This window comes from Schistocerca gregaria, chromosome 9 (assembly GCF_023897955.1).
Source record: "Schistocerca gregaria isolate iqSchGreg1 chromosome 9, iqSchGreg1.2, whole genome shotgun sequence".
In the NCBI taxonomy this organism is placed as follows: Eukaryota; Metazoa; Arthropoda; class Insecta; order Orthoptera; family Acrididae; genus Schistocerca; species Schistocerca gregaria.
The window spans coordinates 117,797,241-117,816,195 of NC_064928.1; the positions used below are offsets into that span (position 1 = coordinate 117,797,241).

At 45.2% G+C, this 18,955-nt stretch overlaps 1 protein-coding gene across 5 annotated transcripts in view; it reads right to left on the bottom strand.

Annotated features, from left to right (window-relative positions):
• Positions 1-18,955, bottom strand: part of LOC126291889 (cytochrome P450 4C1-like) — a 139,353-nt gene that overhangs the window by 33,832 nt on the left and 86,566 nt on the right. For all 5 annotated transcript variants that reach the window (XM_049985614.1, XM_049985613.1, XM_049985617.1 and 2 more), the window contains one exon: positions 15,090-15,323. In XM_049985614.1, the coding sequence (XP_049841571.1) occupies positions 15,090-15,323 (234 nt within the window). The remainder of the gene's footprint in view (positions 1-15,089; positions 15,324-18,955) is intronic.

Genomic DNA, 18,955 nt, shown 5'->3' on the forward strand with positions numbered 1-18,955 from the left:
CATGATATAATTTGGTGTTTTTTTTTTTTTAATTCGGTGTTATTTTTTGCCACATTCAGTGTTGTTACCTTTGCCAAATTTCGTGTTATTGCGAAATTTGGCGTTTTTACCAAATTCGGTGTTTTTTGCAAAATTGGTTGTGTCTTTTACCAAATTATGTATTTTGTTTTTGCGAACATCGTTGTTGTCTTTTGTAAAATCGGTGTCCTTCTAAACCAAGACGATGTTTTTTACTGAATTCCATATTTTTTGCCAAATTCGTTGGTATTTTCGCCAAATATGGTGGCGTTCTTTTGCTAAATTCAGTGCTATTTACTTCGCAAAAACAGAGTTCGTTACACAGTAAATGAACTTTTGTTTTAAGATCATACACGAACCCCAATCTTGAGCAGATAAGAAGCTAAAATGCAGTTTTAACATTCAGTAACTATCAGGATAGTAGTACATTTCCGTCCTTGTTGTTATGACAGTTTTAGGCATTGGAAAATTACAAATTTCGTCTTAAAAATAATTAATTTCGTGTTATTTTGCGCGTTATTGTTTTCTAGAAATTTTTTGCCCCTAGCTATGACACATATAATGCTTGCGGACATGTGGCGAGAAGTGGACTACCGTTTCACCATCTGTCGAGCAATAAACGGTCCCCACATTGAATTGCACCAACATGCATAAAAATTAGTCCTTAGTTTCAATGTTGAACTAATTAATTTGTAAACTGACATAGGTACTGAAATGTGGACAGATGATTTTGCGTACCTCTAGCCCGGACACCCTGTACTAAAATCATTAAAGTGTTCCCAGTTGATGTCGCTGATACGCAGAACGGTCCGGACTGGGGGTGATGCATCCCTGTCAGGGGAAAAAGCGACCGGTTTCACGAGCGCTCGGCCGTGGAGGGAACGTCAGCTCCACAGCTCTCGAAAAATATACTTTACTTTTGCTCTCATTAAGTCAACAACGTATAATCTAGTAAAATCGCGTCGGAGTTTTCAAGGTATACTTCGATTGTTGACAACACACGCAGATTTAGACGATGGCAGACAAAGCTTATGTAAGGACAGACGCCAGATAAACTTTGATTCCATAAGGAGACGCCGTCACTTCTGTTCATGTTGGCAAGTAGGATGCCTTGACTATCCCAGTGTGCATTGTCTCACAGACGTTGTTTTATCATCGCTGATGACCACATGGCTCTGACAGTTTATCTACCTTTCTGTGTTTTGGAGAATATTGGGAGACTGGTTGCCAGCAGTTCCTGCACAATACTGACGTTGCGGTTTGACGTCTCGCGTAGCAGTTGGCAATGCACGAGTTTAGTAATGACTCAGAGGAAGAAGTTACGGTCGCGCTAGCTAAGTGAATTAGGATAAAGCATCATTTATGAGTGTGCAACATATGCAAGTAATGAAAATCGGTGATGACGGGTGGGCTTTGTCTCTTTGTAAAATAACAGCACATTGGAGGAGGTTGGTACAATCGTAAACGAGTAACAGACATATCTGCTAAAGTGTCCTCGAATGTCGTAGACGTTATTCTTTCACATTACCAACTGGGGGAGAGATGCGGTCTGTTGATTTAAAACATGTGTGGGTAAAAATCTTACTCCAATTCTTTACTGAATTACCGGTTTCTGCTGATGTCCTTGCACAACCTCGTATTTTTTTTAGAGATAAGTCGGCCAGTTAAATAAAATCCTAGAATTTTATTTAACTAGGGGCACCTAGCTAAAAAAAAATCACTGAACAACATTTCAGGTTGATCTTTAGATGGCTCGTTAATGAGCCGGAACAATCAGTAAAGACAATTTGCGATCCTAACGTAAGATCTTTATCCACACATGTTTTAAGCCAACACACCTTTCTCCCCCGGTTGGTACGGTTGTACCAACCTCCTGCAATGTACTGTTACTTTTCAAAGGGACCAAGCCTTCCCGTCATCACCGGTTGCGTCCAGATTTGTGGTTTATGCAGGGCTCAGCCAGAGACGTAAGTGACAGTAGTGGTAACTCCATATGGCTATGCGTTTAAAAGAAATGGCTTTTTTTTCTTTCTGCGACGTGGGCGAGGCATGAGCCATCTATGATAGCGTGGGTTCAGCGTAGAGTTTGGTACAACGGAAAGAGAACAAAATAACAACCCGAGAGTCGTGGGATTGAATTCCTGGGCTGAAAATCTGTTTTTTTTTTCAATTTTTGAGTTACTTACAGTGCAAACAACAGGAATCGATGCTCAGTACAAACTTGGTTTACATTAGTAAAATGTCCTCACACATGGAATGCTTTGGTAGCAAAACACATAACGCATCATGTCGCCAAATATTAGTAGGGATAGCTGGTGTACAATGGAATGTATTTCGATGCAGACTTCTCGGGATGTGATTTGGTTTTCTCTCTCGACGGGATGGGGAAGTTTTGAAGCTTCTTGATGTTTAGCTTACGGTAGAATTGGAGGTCGCACGATTGGCCTGACGGAGTGCATTAGGGTAGGGGATGGTCAGTTTAATAGTTTCACTACTGCCTGATGGCAATCATTATTCATCTTGAAAAATCGCGTTTTATGACTGTGGATTTGTGTTAATCCTCACCACGAGTCAGTTAACAGATTTTTTTTTCTCCTGGTTGGGTTTGATTACGTCAGGTATAATAGGTTGAGCATAATTTCGGTTTATTTTCGCTGTAAAAACCTTAAAACTGGAAATAATAGTATGTTTCCTGATTTGGACTTTGTCATAAAACCTTCGGATTACAGTTCTGCGCCCCTACTGCTGCTCCAAGCATTGCCAGAACTTCACGCTAACATACAAAGTGACAATTACTGAACTATACGAAAAAAGACCTGAGTTAGTTAAAACTTACGGCATGCACATACATTTTTTAACACGGAAAATAACAGACATTCGGTTTTATTTTATCACATGCTCGATATCCCTTCCATCATTGACGATGGCCGCGCGGGGTAGCCGTGCGGTCAGCCGCCTTGCCACGGTTTGCGGCTCCCTTTCATCAGAGGTTCGAGTCCTCTCTTGGGCGTGGGTGTGTATGTTGTCCTTAGTGTAAGTTAGTTTAAGTTACATTAACTAGTGCATAAGTCTAGCGACCGATGACCTGAGCAGTTTGGTCCCATAGAACATACCACAAAATTTTCATTGGCGATGATGCACAGACGAATAGTGAAATTCTGCATGACCTGCTGAAGTGTCAGAACATCGACGCTGTCGATGATGTCCTGAATGTTCTGTTTTCAGCCCTGCAACGGTTGTACTGTACGCTTTGTCTTTAATATAGCCCCATTGCTATCCTGAGTGAAAGTGAAGAAGAATTACATGATCTGCTTAATGGAATGAATAATCTAATTCGTACAGAATATGGACTGAGAGTAAATCGAAGAAAGACGACAGTAATAAGAAGTAGTAGAAATGAGGACAGCGAGAAACTTAACCTCAGGATTGATGGTCACGCCGGTCGAAGTGGCCATACAGTTCTAGGCGCTGCAGTCTGGAGCCCCGAGAGCGCTACGGTTGCAGGTTCGAATCCTGGCTCGGACATGAATGTAAATGATGTCCTTAGGTTAGTTAGTTAGGTTTAACTAGTTCTAAGTTCTAGGGGACTAATGACCTCAGAAGTTGAGTCCCATAGTCCTCACAGCCATTTGAACCATTTTTGAACCATTGATGGTCACGGATTCGATGATGTTAAGGAATTTTGCTACCTAGGCAGTAAAACAACCAATGACAGACTGAGCACGGAGGACATCAAAAGCAGATTAACAATGGCAAAAAGGGCATTCGTGCCCAAGAGAAGTCTAGTAGTATCAAACATAGGCTTTCATTTGAGGAAGAAAATTCTGAGAAAGTACGTCTGGAGTACAGGATTGTATGGTAGTGAAACATGGGCTATGGGAAAACCGGCGCAGAAAAGAATCGATGCATTTGAGATGTGGTGCTACAAAAGAATTCTGAAAATTAGGTGGACTATTAAAGTAAGGAATCAGGAGGATCTGCGCTGAATCGGAAAGAAATATGAGGAAAATACTGATAAGGAGAAGGGGCAGGACGATAGGAAATTGGTTACACATGAGCGAAAGACCTCCATGGTACTAAACTGTAGAGGGCAAAAACTGTAGAGGAATACAAAAATTGGAATAGACCCAGCAAAAAACTGAGGACATAGGTTGCATGTGCTACTCTGAGATGAAGAGGGTGGCAGGCCACTTGAAACCAGTCAGAAGACTGACGCCTAAAAAAAGAGAGAGAAAAAAATGACCTGGTAGCGCTGATATGTCGCACGAACAGCATTAAACGCTGAGTGATCACTGAAGGACATGGAGATGCCGCTGCAATGTGAGACAACATTATCAGCTCCGGACGTAGGTTCGAAAGGGCTTGTCTGCAGGGCTTTATTTGTCTGGCTGATTACCAAAGAAAAAGGAGCACCACAAAAAGGAGTGTCATGTGTTCAGATCCGGAGAACATGATGACCAATTGGGGGCCAATACCAGTAGCCTCTGGGTACCGCGGTCCCCAAAGTGCTCCTCCAGGACATCAAACACTCTCCTGCATCGATGGGGTCGCGCTCTGTCTTACTGCGACCTTCCTGTCAGGAAGGTCGCAGTTCGTAGTAACAGACGGCAAATCATCGAGTAAAACTGAAGTGATATCAGGTGTTCTCCAGGGAAGCGTCCTGGGATCTCTACTGTTCCTGATCTATATAAATGACCTGGGTGACAATCTGAGCAGTTCTCTTAGACTGTTCGCAGATGATGCTGTAATTTACCGTCTAGTAAGGTCATCCGAAGACCAGTATCGGCTGCAAAGCGATTTAGAAAAGATTGCTGTATGGTGTGTCAGGTGGCAGTTGACGCTAAATAACGAAAAGTGTGAGATGATCCACATGAGTTCCAAAAGAAATCTGTTGGAATTCGATTACTCGATAAATAGTACAATTCTCAAGGCTGTCAATTCAACTAAGTACCTGGGTGTTAAAATTACGAACAACTTCAGTTGCAAGGACCACATAGATAATATTGTCGGGAAGGCGAGCCAAAGGTTGCGTTTCATTGGCAGGACACTTAGAAGATGCAACAAGTCCACTAAAGAGACAGCTTACACTACACTCGTTCGTCCTCTGTTAGAATATTGCTGCGCGGTGTGGGATCCTTACCAGGTGGGATTGACGGAGGACATCGAAAGGGTGCAAAAAAGGGCAGCTCGTTTTGTATTATCGCGTTATAGGGGAGAGAGTGTGGCAGATATGATACACGAGTTGGGATGGAAGTCATTACAGCATAGACGTTTTTCGTCGCGGCGAGACCTTTTTACGAAATTTCAGTCACCAACTTTCTCTTCCGAATGCGAAAATATTTTGTTGAGCCCAACCTACATAGGTAGGAATGATCATCAAAATAAAATAAGAGAAATCAGAGCTCGAACAGAAAGGTTTAGGTGTTCGTTTTTCCCGCTCGCTGTTCGGGAGTGGAATAGTAGAGAGATAGTATGATTGTGGTTCGATGAACCCTCTGCCAAGCACTTAAATGTGAATTGCAGAGTAGTCATGTAGATGTAGACATCTTGTCGAAATCAGGACCACTTTGGATAATCGGAATGAAACCACCTTCGAAAACCTTCAAGTACCGTTCCGCAGTCACCTTGCCACCAAGGAATATCCCACCGATTATTTCCGTGACTGGACATTGCACACCACTCAGTCGCCCATTGAGGGTGGAGGGGCTTCTCGATCGCGCAATGCGGATTCTCGGTCCCCCAAGTGCGCAAATTTTGATTATTGACGAACTCACACAAATGAAAGCGGGCTTCGTCACTAAACTATGCAGCGCATGCTAATTGCCATCGTACCCCGCGGCCAATGGTGCAGCTTGAACGTCCTAACACAAACCGTTCAGAATTTATGACGATTTTGTTTCGCATAGTTCAATAATTGTCACCGTGCGCTTGGTTCAATCGTTAACCGACCGCGCTAAAATGCCTTTTTTCCCCCTAAACGCAGGGCCACCAAACTCCCACCTCTGTTCATTTGCATTTCTGACCAACCCCTCCATTAATATAAATTTGGACAAAATCTGGGAAACGGAGTCGGCGCGCTCCTCTTATTAGAGCAGGCCTCCTATCCTTTGCCGCATACGGTGAAGCGCAGCCTCGGGCCAGCAGCTGCAGTACGGGCGTAGAGGTGGGATGAGGCGAGGCGCACGGCTGGAGGAGGAGGTGAGCATGGACGTCGCAGAGGCGGTGCAGGAGGTAGCATTCATCTCACTTTAGGTGAGAAAAGCCCCACGTCATAGTGACGCAACATTACGTCATCGTGACGTAAATAACCTAAATCGACTACATGAGTGCGTATATCGACCGATATTTGTGTTTGTACTGATAACATCAAAGCTAAATGTAAATAAATGTGCACAAACGAAGTGACAGGAGTTATCTGTTAGGCTCATCCCAGTTGGGTTAATTATTAAGCTGTAATCCAAACAATTTGGGATGGTCTTGTGTGTTTCAGTAACATAATGAATGTCTGAACGAAGGAAACATAACGAAAGTAAAAAAAAAAAAAAAAAAAAAAAAAACAACAAAAAATAGATTTTAATCAATTAAAAAAAAGTCCGATGAATTGTGCATAAATCGTGTGGATAGAAACGTGAAATAATTAATTATTAAGCTGGAATCCAAAGAATATGGGATGTTATTGTGTGTTTCATGAACATAACAAATATCTGAATGAAGGAATTCAATCATAACGAAAGTGTCTAGGCATTTTTTAGTCCGATTAATCGTGCATAAATCACGTGGATAAAAACGTGAAATAGGAAGAAATTAAAGGGTGTCGTATTTTCATAAAAGCCAATGAATTCTACATAATTCATGTGGGGAGAAACGTTAAACTGAGAAACTGAAGTTCGAAGTAATTCCGAATGGTGCTGGAAATATTAAACCACCTAGTTCCATTTAATTTTGCCTTGATGTTGCAAATCAACTAAGAACAATGAACAGTGCCGATTCGAGACGCACACAACAGTCGATGTATACAGAATGCACACAACAGTCTATAGGACAACTCGTGAAACTCATGATGACGCGTGCCTACGTCACGTTGACGTAGGGCTTTCCTCACCTAGCGTGAAATGAATGCTACCGCGGTGCACGCGGTCCGGCGGGCACGGTAGCCGGTCAACAGGGCCGCACACGCCTGTCTCCCTGTACAGTCAGTTTGTTTACGGTACGTTGCCGTTACAGTTTGGACACACATTATTTTCTCTCGCGTTCAACCGATGTGTTTTGTTTCGATTGGTAGTACACAGCCACAAAACAAATGAACGTACAGTACAAGAGGAAGTAGCGGCGAATGTTTCAAGTGTTTCTGTGTGTCACTGGCCGGAGTGGCCGAGCGCTTCTAGGCGCTACAGTCTGAAACCGCGCGGCCGCTACGGTCGCAGGTTCGTATCCTTCCTCGGGCATGGATGTGTGTGACGCCCTCAGGTTTAAGTAGTTCTAAGTTCCAGGGGACTGATGACCTCAGATGTTAAGTCCCATTTGAACCATTCTGTGTGTTTTTGTGATTGACTGGTTGGTCTCTGCATCTCCCGGGTACTTATAATTGAACTTCGGCTATTTATCACGTTATAACACAGAAACCAATTACCATACGAGTACAAATTTTGGTAGCGTTAATGTCCAGAGTCTGGGATGCACGACTTCGGTGCGTCACAGCGCCACCTTCCAGTTCCAACTATGGCCACCAGTTGCCGGAATCAGTCATCGTGATTCATAGTCTCACACACCTGACCAGTCGCAGTGCACTTGTTAACGTGTCAACATGAGCTTGGGCAAGATGAGCAGTGTAAACCACCCACTGCCAGCTGCTCCAGTGGCAACGTCGAGTGAAAAATTAACTCGACATACACGAAAAAAAAACTGGTCCATTAAGAATAATAGATTGTGCAGTGCCATTTCCTCCAAGTTTATTCTCCAAACTAATTATGTGTTTGTAAACTGGCATGCGGTGGCGACGATGACGATAGACACGTCAACGAGGCATAATGCTGTTGCAGATAGAGCTGACAGCGGTATGATTCCGCTGGCGTACACTGCCCACTTATATAGAGAACGCCTGACCATCGTTACGTAACGCGCTGCTAACGGTCTTACACCGGTAAAGCTCTGTTATTAAGACAACAGTAATGCTGCATCTGTACTTCGAGAATATTGTCAGGTGATTATGGAAGGGTCCTCTTCCTCCACCTGCAGTGTAAAGCACTATGAAGAAGTTCGAATCAGCTGGAAAACTGGCTGCCACTCCAGCAAGAAGCCGACGGCCGGTTGCACCAAAGGTGGTTGATGAAATCGCCGTTGCCATGGCAGACAACACTGAGCGCAATTCCCGATCGTCAGGCAGTGCGCGTGCTGTATCACCACAGTTGAACATCCCGTGCTCCAACAAACAGAAGGTGTTTCGAAATATTCTCGAACGGTATCCGTACAAGATCCACATGGTTCAGCAGCTCGCTACACAGGACGCCCAATGACGTGTTCACTTCGCTCTCCCACTGTGCGTATGGTCCCGGCGGAGGTTCGAGTCCTCCCTCGGGCATGTGTGTGTGTGTGTTTGTCCTTAGGATAACTTAGGTTAAGTGGTGTGTAAGCTTAGGGACTGATGACCTTAGCAGATCAGTCCCATAAAATTACACACACATTTTGAACTTCGCTCTCCTCTTTCTCACGAGGACTGAAGTTGATGAGGGCTGGCCCTACACGTACAATACAAGAGGAAGTGGCGGAGAATCTATCAACTGTTTCTGTGTGTTCCTATGATTGATTGGTTGGTTTCTTCATCTACAGACAGACGAAGTTCATTTTTCTCTGACGGGCGAGGTCAAGACACAAAGTTGCCGTGTGGGTGGATCTTCACCTCTAGTCACTGTGCACGAGGTTCCTCTGCATGGTGAACATATCACCGTATGGGGTAGCTTCATGGCTACTTTCATCATTGGCACATTCTTCTTTGAACAAGTTGGCGTTCAAGAACCAAAGACGTCCAATGTGACTGGCCTGCATTACTGGGGCCAGTGTGGCCGAGCGGTTCTAGGCGCTTCAGTCTGGAACCGCGCGACCACTATGGTCGCAGGTTCGAATCCTGCCTTCGGCATGGATGTGTTTGATGTCCTTAGATTAGTTAGGTTTAAGTAGTCCTAAGTTCTAGGGGACTGATGACCTCAGATGTTAAGTCCCATAGTGCTCAGAGCCATATGAACCATTTGCGATACGCTTCGCCAGGATGACGGACCCGTCGTACAGGAGAGAGAGGTATTGAACTCAACAGTTTGCGTGCAAGATGGAACCCACCGCCCATTGCTCGTGAAGTTCACATCCTTCTCTGAGACACATTTGGAAATCAAAATGAAATTTTCAATCTGCAACTGAGTGTGTGCTGATATAAAATTTCCTGTCTGCCAGACTGAGACTCGAACAAGGGACCTGTGCCGTTTGCGATCAGGTGCTCTACTAACTGAGCCGCCCAAGCTCGACTCACGACTCGTCCTCACAGACCAAGTCCGTGCCTCGGTCCGGCACACAGTTGTAACCTGTCAGGAAGTTTCTAACTTGGAAACGATCGAATTATCAGCCCATCGTTTCGAAATGCTGGGCCGGCACTATCACCTGATCTCACTCCCTGTGATTTCTGGTTGTTGGGCCACCTGAAGGACACGTTTCGCGAGGGGAACATTCACGCCTGTACTGATCTGATGCGCAGCATATCAAAAGAGGTAGCCAGAATACCTACGGGGATGTTTGGTTCTGCTGTGCCGAATGCAATCCTGCGCTTTTGGTCTCTTTTGGACATTGACGGTGCCCCTATTGAGCCCATTTTGTAGAAGTAATGAGACCGGTATGTAATGGTGTGTTGCACCTTAGCAGCACATTGGAAGTGTTTCAGTTGGATTGAGTCTGCATTATTTCTCTTCCCCATATCCTTGACATATATGCTACCAAATCAGGTACTCGTATGGTAATTAGTTTCCGTGTTATAACGTGTTAAATATGGAAAGTTTCATTGTAAGCACCCGATATATACCATCCCCCGTATTGCTTCAAAACCTTTTCTCAGGCTGTTAGCCGGCCGGAGTGGCCATGCGGTTCTAAGCGATACAGGCTCGAGCCGAGCGACCACTACGTTCGCAGGTTCAAATCCTGCCTCGGGCATGGATGTGTGTGATGGCCTTAGGTTAGTTAGGTTTGATTAGTTCTAAGTTCTAGGCGACTAATGACCTCAGAAGTTAAGTCGCATAGTGCTCAGAGCCATTGCTCAGGCTGTTACGTTCTACATTTTTTCTGTCTCTGTAATACCTACTCGGTATCGGCCGCCAGTTACGATACTACGTTTCCTGCAACGCTGGAGTGCTATTCGAATGCCGGAGAGGCCTAGCAATAGTGAAAATGTAGGAGGAAAATAGGTTGAGAATGTGAATTGTAGTTTGTGTTGGGGAGGTAGTCGACTGCGGTAATTCGTGTAGCCACATCCCGCATGTTTAAGTTTGTGTTGGGGAGGTAGTCGACTGCGGTAATTCATGTAGCAACATCCCGCGTGTGTATGTTTGTGTTGGGGAGGTAGTCGACTGCGGTAGTTCGTGTAGCAACATCCCACGTGTTTAAGTTTTTGTTGGGGAGGTAGTCGACTGTGGTAATTCGTGTAGCAATATCCCGCGTGTTTATGTTTGTGTTGGGGAGGTAGTCGACTGCGGTAATTCGTGTAGCAACATCCCGCGTGTTTAAGTTTTTGTTGGGGATGTAGTTGACTGCGGTAATTCGTGTAGCAACATCCCGCATGTTTAAGATTTTGTTGGGGACGTAGTCGACTGCGGTAATTCGTGTAGCAACATCCCGCGTGTTTAAGTTTGTGTTGGGGAGGTAGTCGACTGCGGTAATTCATGTAGCAACATCCCGCGTGTGTATGTTTGTGTTGGGGAGGTAGTCGACTGCGGTAGTTCGTGTAGCAACATCCCGCATGTTTAAGTTTTTGTTGGGGAGGTAGTCGACTGTGGTAATTCGTGTAGCAATATCCCGCGTGTTTATGTTTGTGTTGGGGAGGTAGTCGACTGCGGTAATTCGTGTAGCAACATCCCGCGTGTTTAAGTTTTTGTTGGGGATGTAGTTGACTGCGGTAATTCGTGTAGCAACATCCCGCATGTTTAAGATTTTGTTGGGGACGTAGTCGACTGCGGTAATTCGTGTAGCAACATCCCGCGTGTTTAAATTTTTGTTGGGGCGGTAGTCAACTGTGGTAATTCGTGTAGCAATATCCCGCGTGTTTATGTTTGTGTTGGGAACGTAGTCGACTGCGGTAATTCGTGTAGCAACATCCCACGTGTTTATGTTTGTGTTGGGGAGGTAGTCGACTGCGGTAATTCGTGTAGCAACATCCCGCATGTTTAATATTTTGTTGGGGACGTAGTCGACTGTGGTAATTCGTGTAGCAACATCCCGCGTGTTTAAATTTTTGTTGGGGCGGTAGTCAACTGTGGTAATTCGTGTAGCAATATCCCGCGTGTTTATGTTTGTGTTGGGGACGTAGTCGACTGCGGTAATTCGTGTAGCAACATCCCACGTGTTTAAGTTTTTGTTGGGGAGGTAGTCGACTGCGGTAATTCGTGTAGCAACATCCCGCGTGTTTAAGTTTTTGTTGGGGAGGTAGTTGACTGCGGTAATTCGTGTAGCAACATCCCGCGTGTTTAAGTTTTTGTTGGGGCGGTAGTCGACTGTGGTAATTCGTGTAGCAATATCCCACGTGTTTATGTTTGTGTTGGGGAGGTAGTCGACTGCGGTAATTCGTGTAGCAACATCCCACGTGTTTAAGTTTTTGTTGGGGAGGTAGTCTACTGCGGTAATTCGTGTAACAACATCCCGCGTGTTTAAGTTTTTGTTGGGGAGGTAGTTGACTGCGGTAATTCGTGTAGCAACATCGCGCGTGTTTATGTTTGTGTTGGGGAGGTAGTCGAATGCGGTAATTCGTGTAGCAACATCCCGCGTGTTTAAGTTTTTGTTGGGGACGTAGTCGCTTGCGGTAATTCGTGTAGCAACATCCCGCGTGTTTATGTTTGTGTTGGGGAGGTAGTCGACTGCGGTAATTCGTGTAGCAACATCCCGCGTGTTTAAGTTTTTGTTGGGGCGGTAGTCGACTGTGGTAATTCGTGTAGCAATATCCCGCGTGTTTATGTTTGTGTTGGGGAGGTAGTCGACTGTGGTAATTCGTGTAGCAACATCCCACGTGTTTAAGTTTTTGTTGGGGACGTAGTTGACTGCGGTAATTCGTGTAGCAACATCCCGTGTGTTTATGTTTGTGTTGGGGAGGTAGTCGAATACGGTAATTCGTGTAGCAACATCCCGCGTGTTTAAGTTTTTGTTGGGGAGGTAGTCGACTGCGGTAATTCATGTAGCAACATCCCGCGTGTTTATGTTTGTGTTGGGGAGGTAGTCGACTGCGGTAATTCGTGTACCAACATCCCGCGTGTTTAAGTTTTTGTTGGGGAGGTAGTCGACTGTGGTAATTCGTGTAGCAATATCCCGCGTGTTTATGTTTGTGTTGGGGAGGTAGTCGACTGCGGTAATTCGTGTAGCAACATCCCGCGTGTTTAAGTTTTTGTTGGGGAGGTAGTCGACTGCGGTAATTCATGTAGCAACATCCCGCGTGTTTATGTTTGTGTTGGGGAGGTAGTCGACTGCGGTAATTCGTGTAGCAACATCCCGCGTGTTTATGTTTGTGTTGGGGAGGTAGTCGACGGCGGTAATTCGTGTAGCAACATCCCGCATGTTTAAGATTTTGTTGGGGACGTAGTCGACTGCGGTAATTCGTGTAGCAACATCCCGCGTATTTAAGTTTTTGTTGGGGAGGTAGTCGACTGCGGTAATTCGTGTACTACATCCCACATGTTTATGTTTGTGTTGGGGAGGTAGTCGAATGCGGTAATTCGTGTAGCAACATCCTGCGTGTTTAACATTTTGTTGAGGACGTAGTCGACTGCGGTAATTCGTGTAGCAACATCCCGCGTGTCTATGTTTGTGTTGGGGAGGTAGTTGACTGCCGTAATTCGTGTAGCAACATCCCGCGTGTTTATGTTTGTGTTGGGGAGGTAGTTGACTGCCGTAATTCGTGTAGCAACATCCCGCGTGTTATTTTTTTGTTGGGGAGGTAGTCGACTGCGGTAATTCGTGTAGCAACATCCCGCGTGTTTAAGTTTTTGTTGGGGCGGTAGTCGACTGTGGTAATTCGTGTAGCAATATCCCGCGTGTTTATGTTTGTGTTGGGGAGGTAGTCGACTGCGGTAATTCGTGTAGCAACATCCCACGTGTGGCTGCAGTGATGTAATGGTCAGCATTTGTGCCTAGGAAGCAAGAATGCCTGAGTTCCAGTCGAGGCCTTCGTTTATTCATTATCGTAGATAAAGATGAGACTTAAATGTTTTCGTTGGAAAATTCAATCGTAAGATCTTTAACTTCCATTATATTTCCTTCCTCTTAAGATTTCGGCATACGATACAAGTTGTAATGTAGCCTAGAAGGTGAATAAGGTTTAACATTCTGTGTGGTGTCTGTCTGTTCTATATCGTGTCTCCCTACCACTTTCGCGCAATGACGCTCTCAGCGTGTGTTTTAGGGAATTGACTAGTTTGAACCTGGGACCTGTTGCTGGTAAGGAGACGCCAGATAACACATGACATGTAAAATTCAGAAGAGTTCAGTGAGACTAGCGATGATATAACCAAATTCTTAATGATTTCAGCGTCAGCTCCACTACACTCCCTGTAAAAGTATCTTAATACTAACTAAATTTAGTGGAAGGGGTTCAAGGCTTCCCTATTTTTAGTTAGCAGGTAAAATAACGTCGAGAAAGCTGTTACGTTTACCATTGGAAATTGTATTCTATTCACAAAACTTCGTTTATAACTTGCACTATTGATAAAAGGAAATGTTTTAATACAGGATAATAAAAACCAACTGCGTTCAACAAAAATGTGAACGAATATTCCCTGAATGGGTTTCCAAGTTCTAGAATGGATCAAAGGATGACCTATGCCACATCTATAATCTAGGTTTAAATTAAGTTTCAGAAAAGAGAAAACTATCAAAATGGTCTACAGTGACCCTTAATTATCTTTAATTACTTATCTAACTTGTCGTAAATTACAGTGGCTGATGTGGCTTCTCAATAACTATATATCAGAAAAATCATCGCGTTTCAGATTTTTACTTCAAGTGGCAAATGTGAACACCATGAGCTTTAATTGACGATCGACACTAGTATTACGCAAAAAGGGGGTGTCACAGATGAGACTTCTGCAGTTCTGAGTGAAGCCTTATACGCCGTTATGCGGCATCGCACGTGTTCATTACCTTGTCGGCGTTCGCCAGGGGACGGCGGGCAACACAACTCCGCTCATCTCGCCATCCTGCAAGCAACTCTCCTCTCCTAACTTCTCCTTACTACAATTTACCGAAGTTGGTTTAAAAAAAAACTATCTGTCTTTGCTTTCATATGACCAAACGTTATACTTTTCGTGGTGGGGCAATGTTTTTAAAGTTAGCAACGTAACAGAGATGCGAAAAAGTCTCACGCTAAAACTTGCTGCGGGTGTGGTCCTTTTAGCGTTATCGTAAGATCTATACTGTTTTTCTGGAGGGCTCTAGCTTTTAACATGGGTTGGGGGGTGGACATAGCGGTTAGATGGCGACTTGGGTGTCCGTCCCTTATCGTAGGGCCTTCAGGTTAACACGGATCTGCTCTCGGCTTCTGTTCTCGTTTCTCCCATCGTAATTGCGTCTGTCTCACGGTGGGAAGGTATGACATGCATTTAGGCATTTTGTGTTAGTCTGTGGTATTCCATTTGCTCACTCGTTACACGTATTCCTTTGGTTAATTTAATGTCACGATTTATTCGGAGCTATGTGACATACTACTGGATTTGCTTATCATGTCAGGGTTTCCATGGAAGGTGTTGGATTTGCCTGACACCTTACAAAGGAGATGCAGTAGCAGACAGTGCCACTGTCGCACAGCTAGTGGGTGAATTCAGTGCCTTAATAGTGCTTACCTGTATGAGACCCATGATGCGTCTCATCGCCTTAGAGACCTCGTGCTCCGGTAAGTCCGGTATGAGACGGTTGGGGTCGGCACCGATGGCGGCGCTGCAGAAGCTCCGCATCGCGCCGAAGAAGGCCGCGGTGTGCACGTCGGCGGGGGCGGCGCCGCCCGCGCTGTCGCTGGCCAGCCGCTCGCTCAAGTAGAGACCGCCCTCGTGGAACGCCTCCAGGAAGTTCCCCAGCAGCTGCAACACGCCGAGCCCGCGCTCACTGTACTGAGCCCACCCGCAGAGCTCTGAGGTGCAAAGCTGATACTGCGCCGGCCGGGCAGTTTGTAAAACTGCGCTCTTCTATAATAACTTCTCTAATGTACGAGGTGCATTCAAGTTCTAAGGAATCCGATTTTTTTTCTCCGGACTGGAAAGAGATAGAAACATGCGCATTATTTTGAAATGAGGCCGCGTTCATTGTCAAGACGTCCCAGAGATGGCAGCACCGTACGGCAAATGGAATCTTACCGCCAGCGGCGAGAATGAGAACTGTTTTAAATACTTAAAATGGCGACCTTTTCCTTACTTGAACAGCGTGCAATCATTCGTTTTGTGCATTCACGTGCTGTGAAACCAATTGAAATTCATCGACAGTTGAAGGAGACATGTGGTGATGGAGTTACGGATGTGTCGAAAGTGCGTTCGTGGGTGCGACAGTTTAATGAAGGCAGAACATCGTGTGACAACAAACCGAAACAACCTCGGGTTCACACAAGCCGGTCTGACGACATGATCGAGAAAGTGGAGAGAATTGTTTTGGGGGATCGCCGAACGACGGTTGAACAGATCGCCTCCAGAGTTGGCATTTCTGTAGGTTCTGTGCACACAATCCTGCATGACGACCTGAATATGCGAAAAGTGTCATCCAGGTGGGATGCCATGAATGCTGACGGACGACCACATGGCTGCCCGTGTGGCATGTTGCCAAGCAATGTTGAAGCGCAACGACGGCATGAATGGCACTTTGTTTTCGTCGGTTGTGACAATGGATGAGACGTGGATGCCATTTTTCAATGCAGAAACAAAGCACCAGTCAGCTCAATGGAAGCACACAGATTCACCGCCACCAAAAACATTTCGGGGAACCGCCAGTGCTGAAAAAATGATGGTGTCCATGTTCTGGGATAGCGAGGGCGTAATCCTTACCCATTGCGTTCCAAAGGGCACTACAGTAACAGGTGCATCCTACGAAAATGTTTTAAAGAACAAATTCCTTCCTGCACTGCAGCAAAAACGTCCGGGAAGGGTTGCGCGTGTGCTGTTTCACCAAGACAACGCACCCGCACATTGAGCTAACGTTACAAAATAACTGGTATCAGAAGATATGAAAGCAGGAGGGCTGTTCCAAAAATAAGGTGACTTTTCGGCCCACCTGGCTGGCCGCGCGGTCTAACGCGCTGTTTCCCGAGCGGGAAGGCGTGGCCGTCCCCAGCACAAATCCGTCCGGCGGATTAATGTCAAGTGCTGGTGTGCCGGCCAGTCTGTGAATTGATTTTGAGGCAGTTTTCCATCTACCTCGGCGAATGCGGTCTGGTTCCCCTTATTTCGCCTCAGTTACACCATGTCGAGAAGAGAAATTTGTTAACATCGAGTATAGATTTAAGTGTCAGGAAGTCATTTCTGAAAGTTTTTGTATGGAGTGTAGCCATGTATGGAAGTGAAACATGGACGATAAATAGTTTGGACAAGAAGAGAATAGAAGTTTTCGAAATGTGGTGCTACAGAAGAATGCTGAAGATTAGATTGGTATATCACATAACTAATGAGGAGGTATTGGACAGAATTGGGGAGAAGAGGAGTTTGTGGTACAACTTGACTAGGAGAAGGTATCGGTTGGTAGGACGTGTTCTGAGGCATCAAGGGATCACCAATTTGGTACTGTAGGGCAGCGTGGAAGGTAAAAATCGCAGAGGGAGACCAAGAGATGAATACACTAAGCAGATTCAGAAGGATGTAGGCTGCAGTAGGTACTGGGAGATGAAGCAGCTGGCACAGGATAGAGTAGCATGGAGAGCTGCATCAAACCAGTCTCAGGACTGAAGACCACAACAACAACAACAAAACCATGTCGGTGATAGCTGCACATGCACTGTCTCCACGTACACATACACCATAATTACTGTACCATGCAAACATTTGGGGGTTACATTCTTCTGGTAAGAGGTGTTCCCGGTCTGTTTGTGGTGGAAGGGGGGGGGGTTCGGAGTGGGGGGGGGGGAGTTCGTTCACTGGGGGCGAACCACACAATAACCCTGGGTTCGGTGTGGGGCGGCGCTGGGGTGGGTGGACTGCTGTAGCCTGTTGTGGCTGCTGTAGCTGCGAGCTGTGGCGGGACGAACCTCTCCGTCGTTTCTAGGTCCCCAGTGGCTTTTCAAAATGCGCGGGCAACACACATTCGATAATCGATCTTTTTTTCTGTTATTCGCATGTCCCGGACATGTGTTCACAATTTCAAGTGTACAGCGTATTCTTTGGTTTTTGACAGATACAAAGGTTAGACGTGTTTTACTGTGCTCGGCGATTTTTGATTATTATACGAAATGGAGCACAGAATTTGCATCAAATTTTATGCGGAAAATGGTATCAAGTGCTCTAAATGAAATGTTGAGAGTGTCATATGGTGAGTCTGCTAAGTAAAAATAAATAAATAAATAAATAAATAAATAATTACAAGTGCTACAGGCACTTCCAAGAAGGCCGAGAAAATGCCAATGATGAACCTCGCTCTGGTCGCCCCAGGACATCAACAACAGATGATAACGTCCAAGCTGTAAGGGAGCTTGCTGAGGATATTGGCATATCGGTCGGCTCGTTTCATGAAATTTTTTTTTAATATCTTGGGTATGAGACTCGTGTCAGCCAAGTTTGTCCCAACTTCTCAATTTGGTTCAGAAGAACCGTCACAGGAGCTCTTGAATGTCTTCTATAATGATCCTGATTTGCTCAAAAGGGTCATAACTGGTGATGAAACCAATGCCCACTTGTCCCAATGGAAGCGTCCCACAGACCTAAAAAAGCACGCCAAGTTCGATCAAACGTCAAAGCTTTGCTCGCTGTTTTTGTTTTTCAATTACCGTGGTGTAGTACATCATGAATTTTTGCCTCAAGGTCGTAAGTCCCTTGACGTTATCGACGTCCGCGAGAAGCAATACACAAAAAATTTCCGGAATTGTGGAAAAACAATTCATGGGCTTCAGTGCACCAGCTCATTCATCGTTACTTGTAAGAGTAAGTCTGGAAATACCAGCTGAGGTATGTAGCGTTCGTGTATGACGAACCTGAGGTGCCCACGTGTTGCTCTTTCTGACAATGGTAGCAAATGTACGTCTCTACAGGAAATTCAAATCATTTTAGAGGAGCAAACTTGGAACCTCATACATAAATTCCATCGATAACTTACGACAACCATTCCAGATTGCCTACGTATATGAAACGCATTACCCCTCAGCATCAATTTAAAGCACCATCCAAAAAACAAATGTTCAAATGTGTGTGAAATCTTATGGGACTTAACTGGTAAGGTCATCAGTCCCTAAGCTTACACACTACTTAACGTAAATTATCCTGAGGTCAACACACACACACACACACACACACACACACACACACACACACACACGCGCGCGCACACACACACACACATGCCTGAGAGAGGACTCGAAGCTCCGCCGGGACCAGCCGCACAGTCCATGACTGCAGCGCCTGAGACCGCTCTGCTAATCCCGAGCGGCTATCCAAAAAACAATCATGTGAAGACTAGTGCAGTATTAAGGTTAATGGTATACTGGTAGTTGTGCTACCTCACGTAACTCGCTCCCTTTTACTTG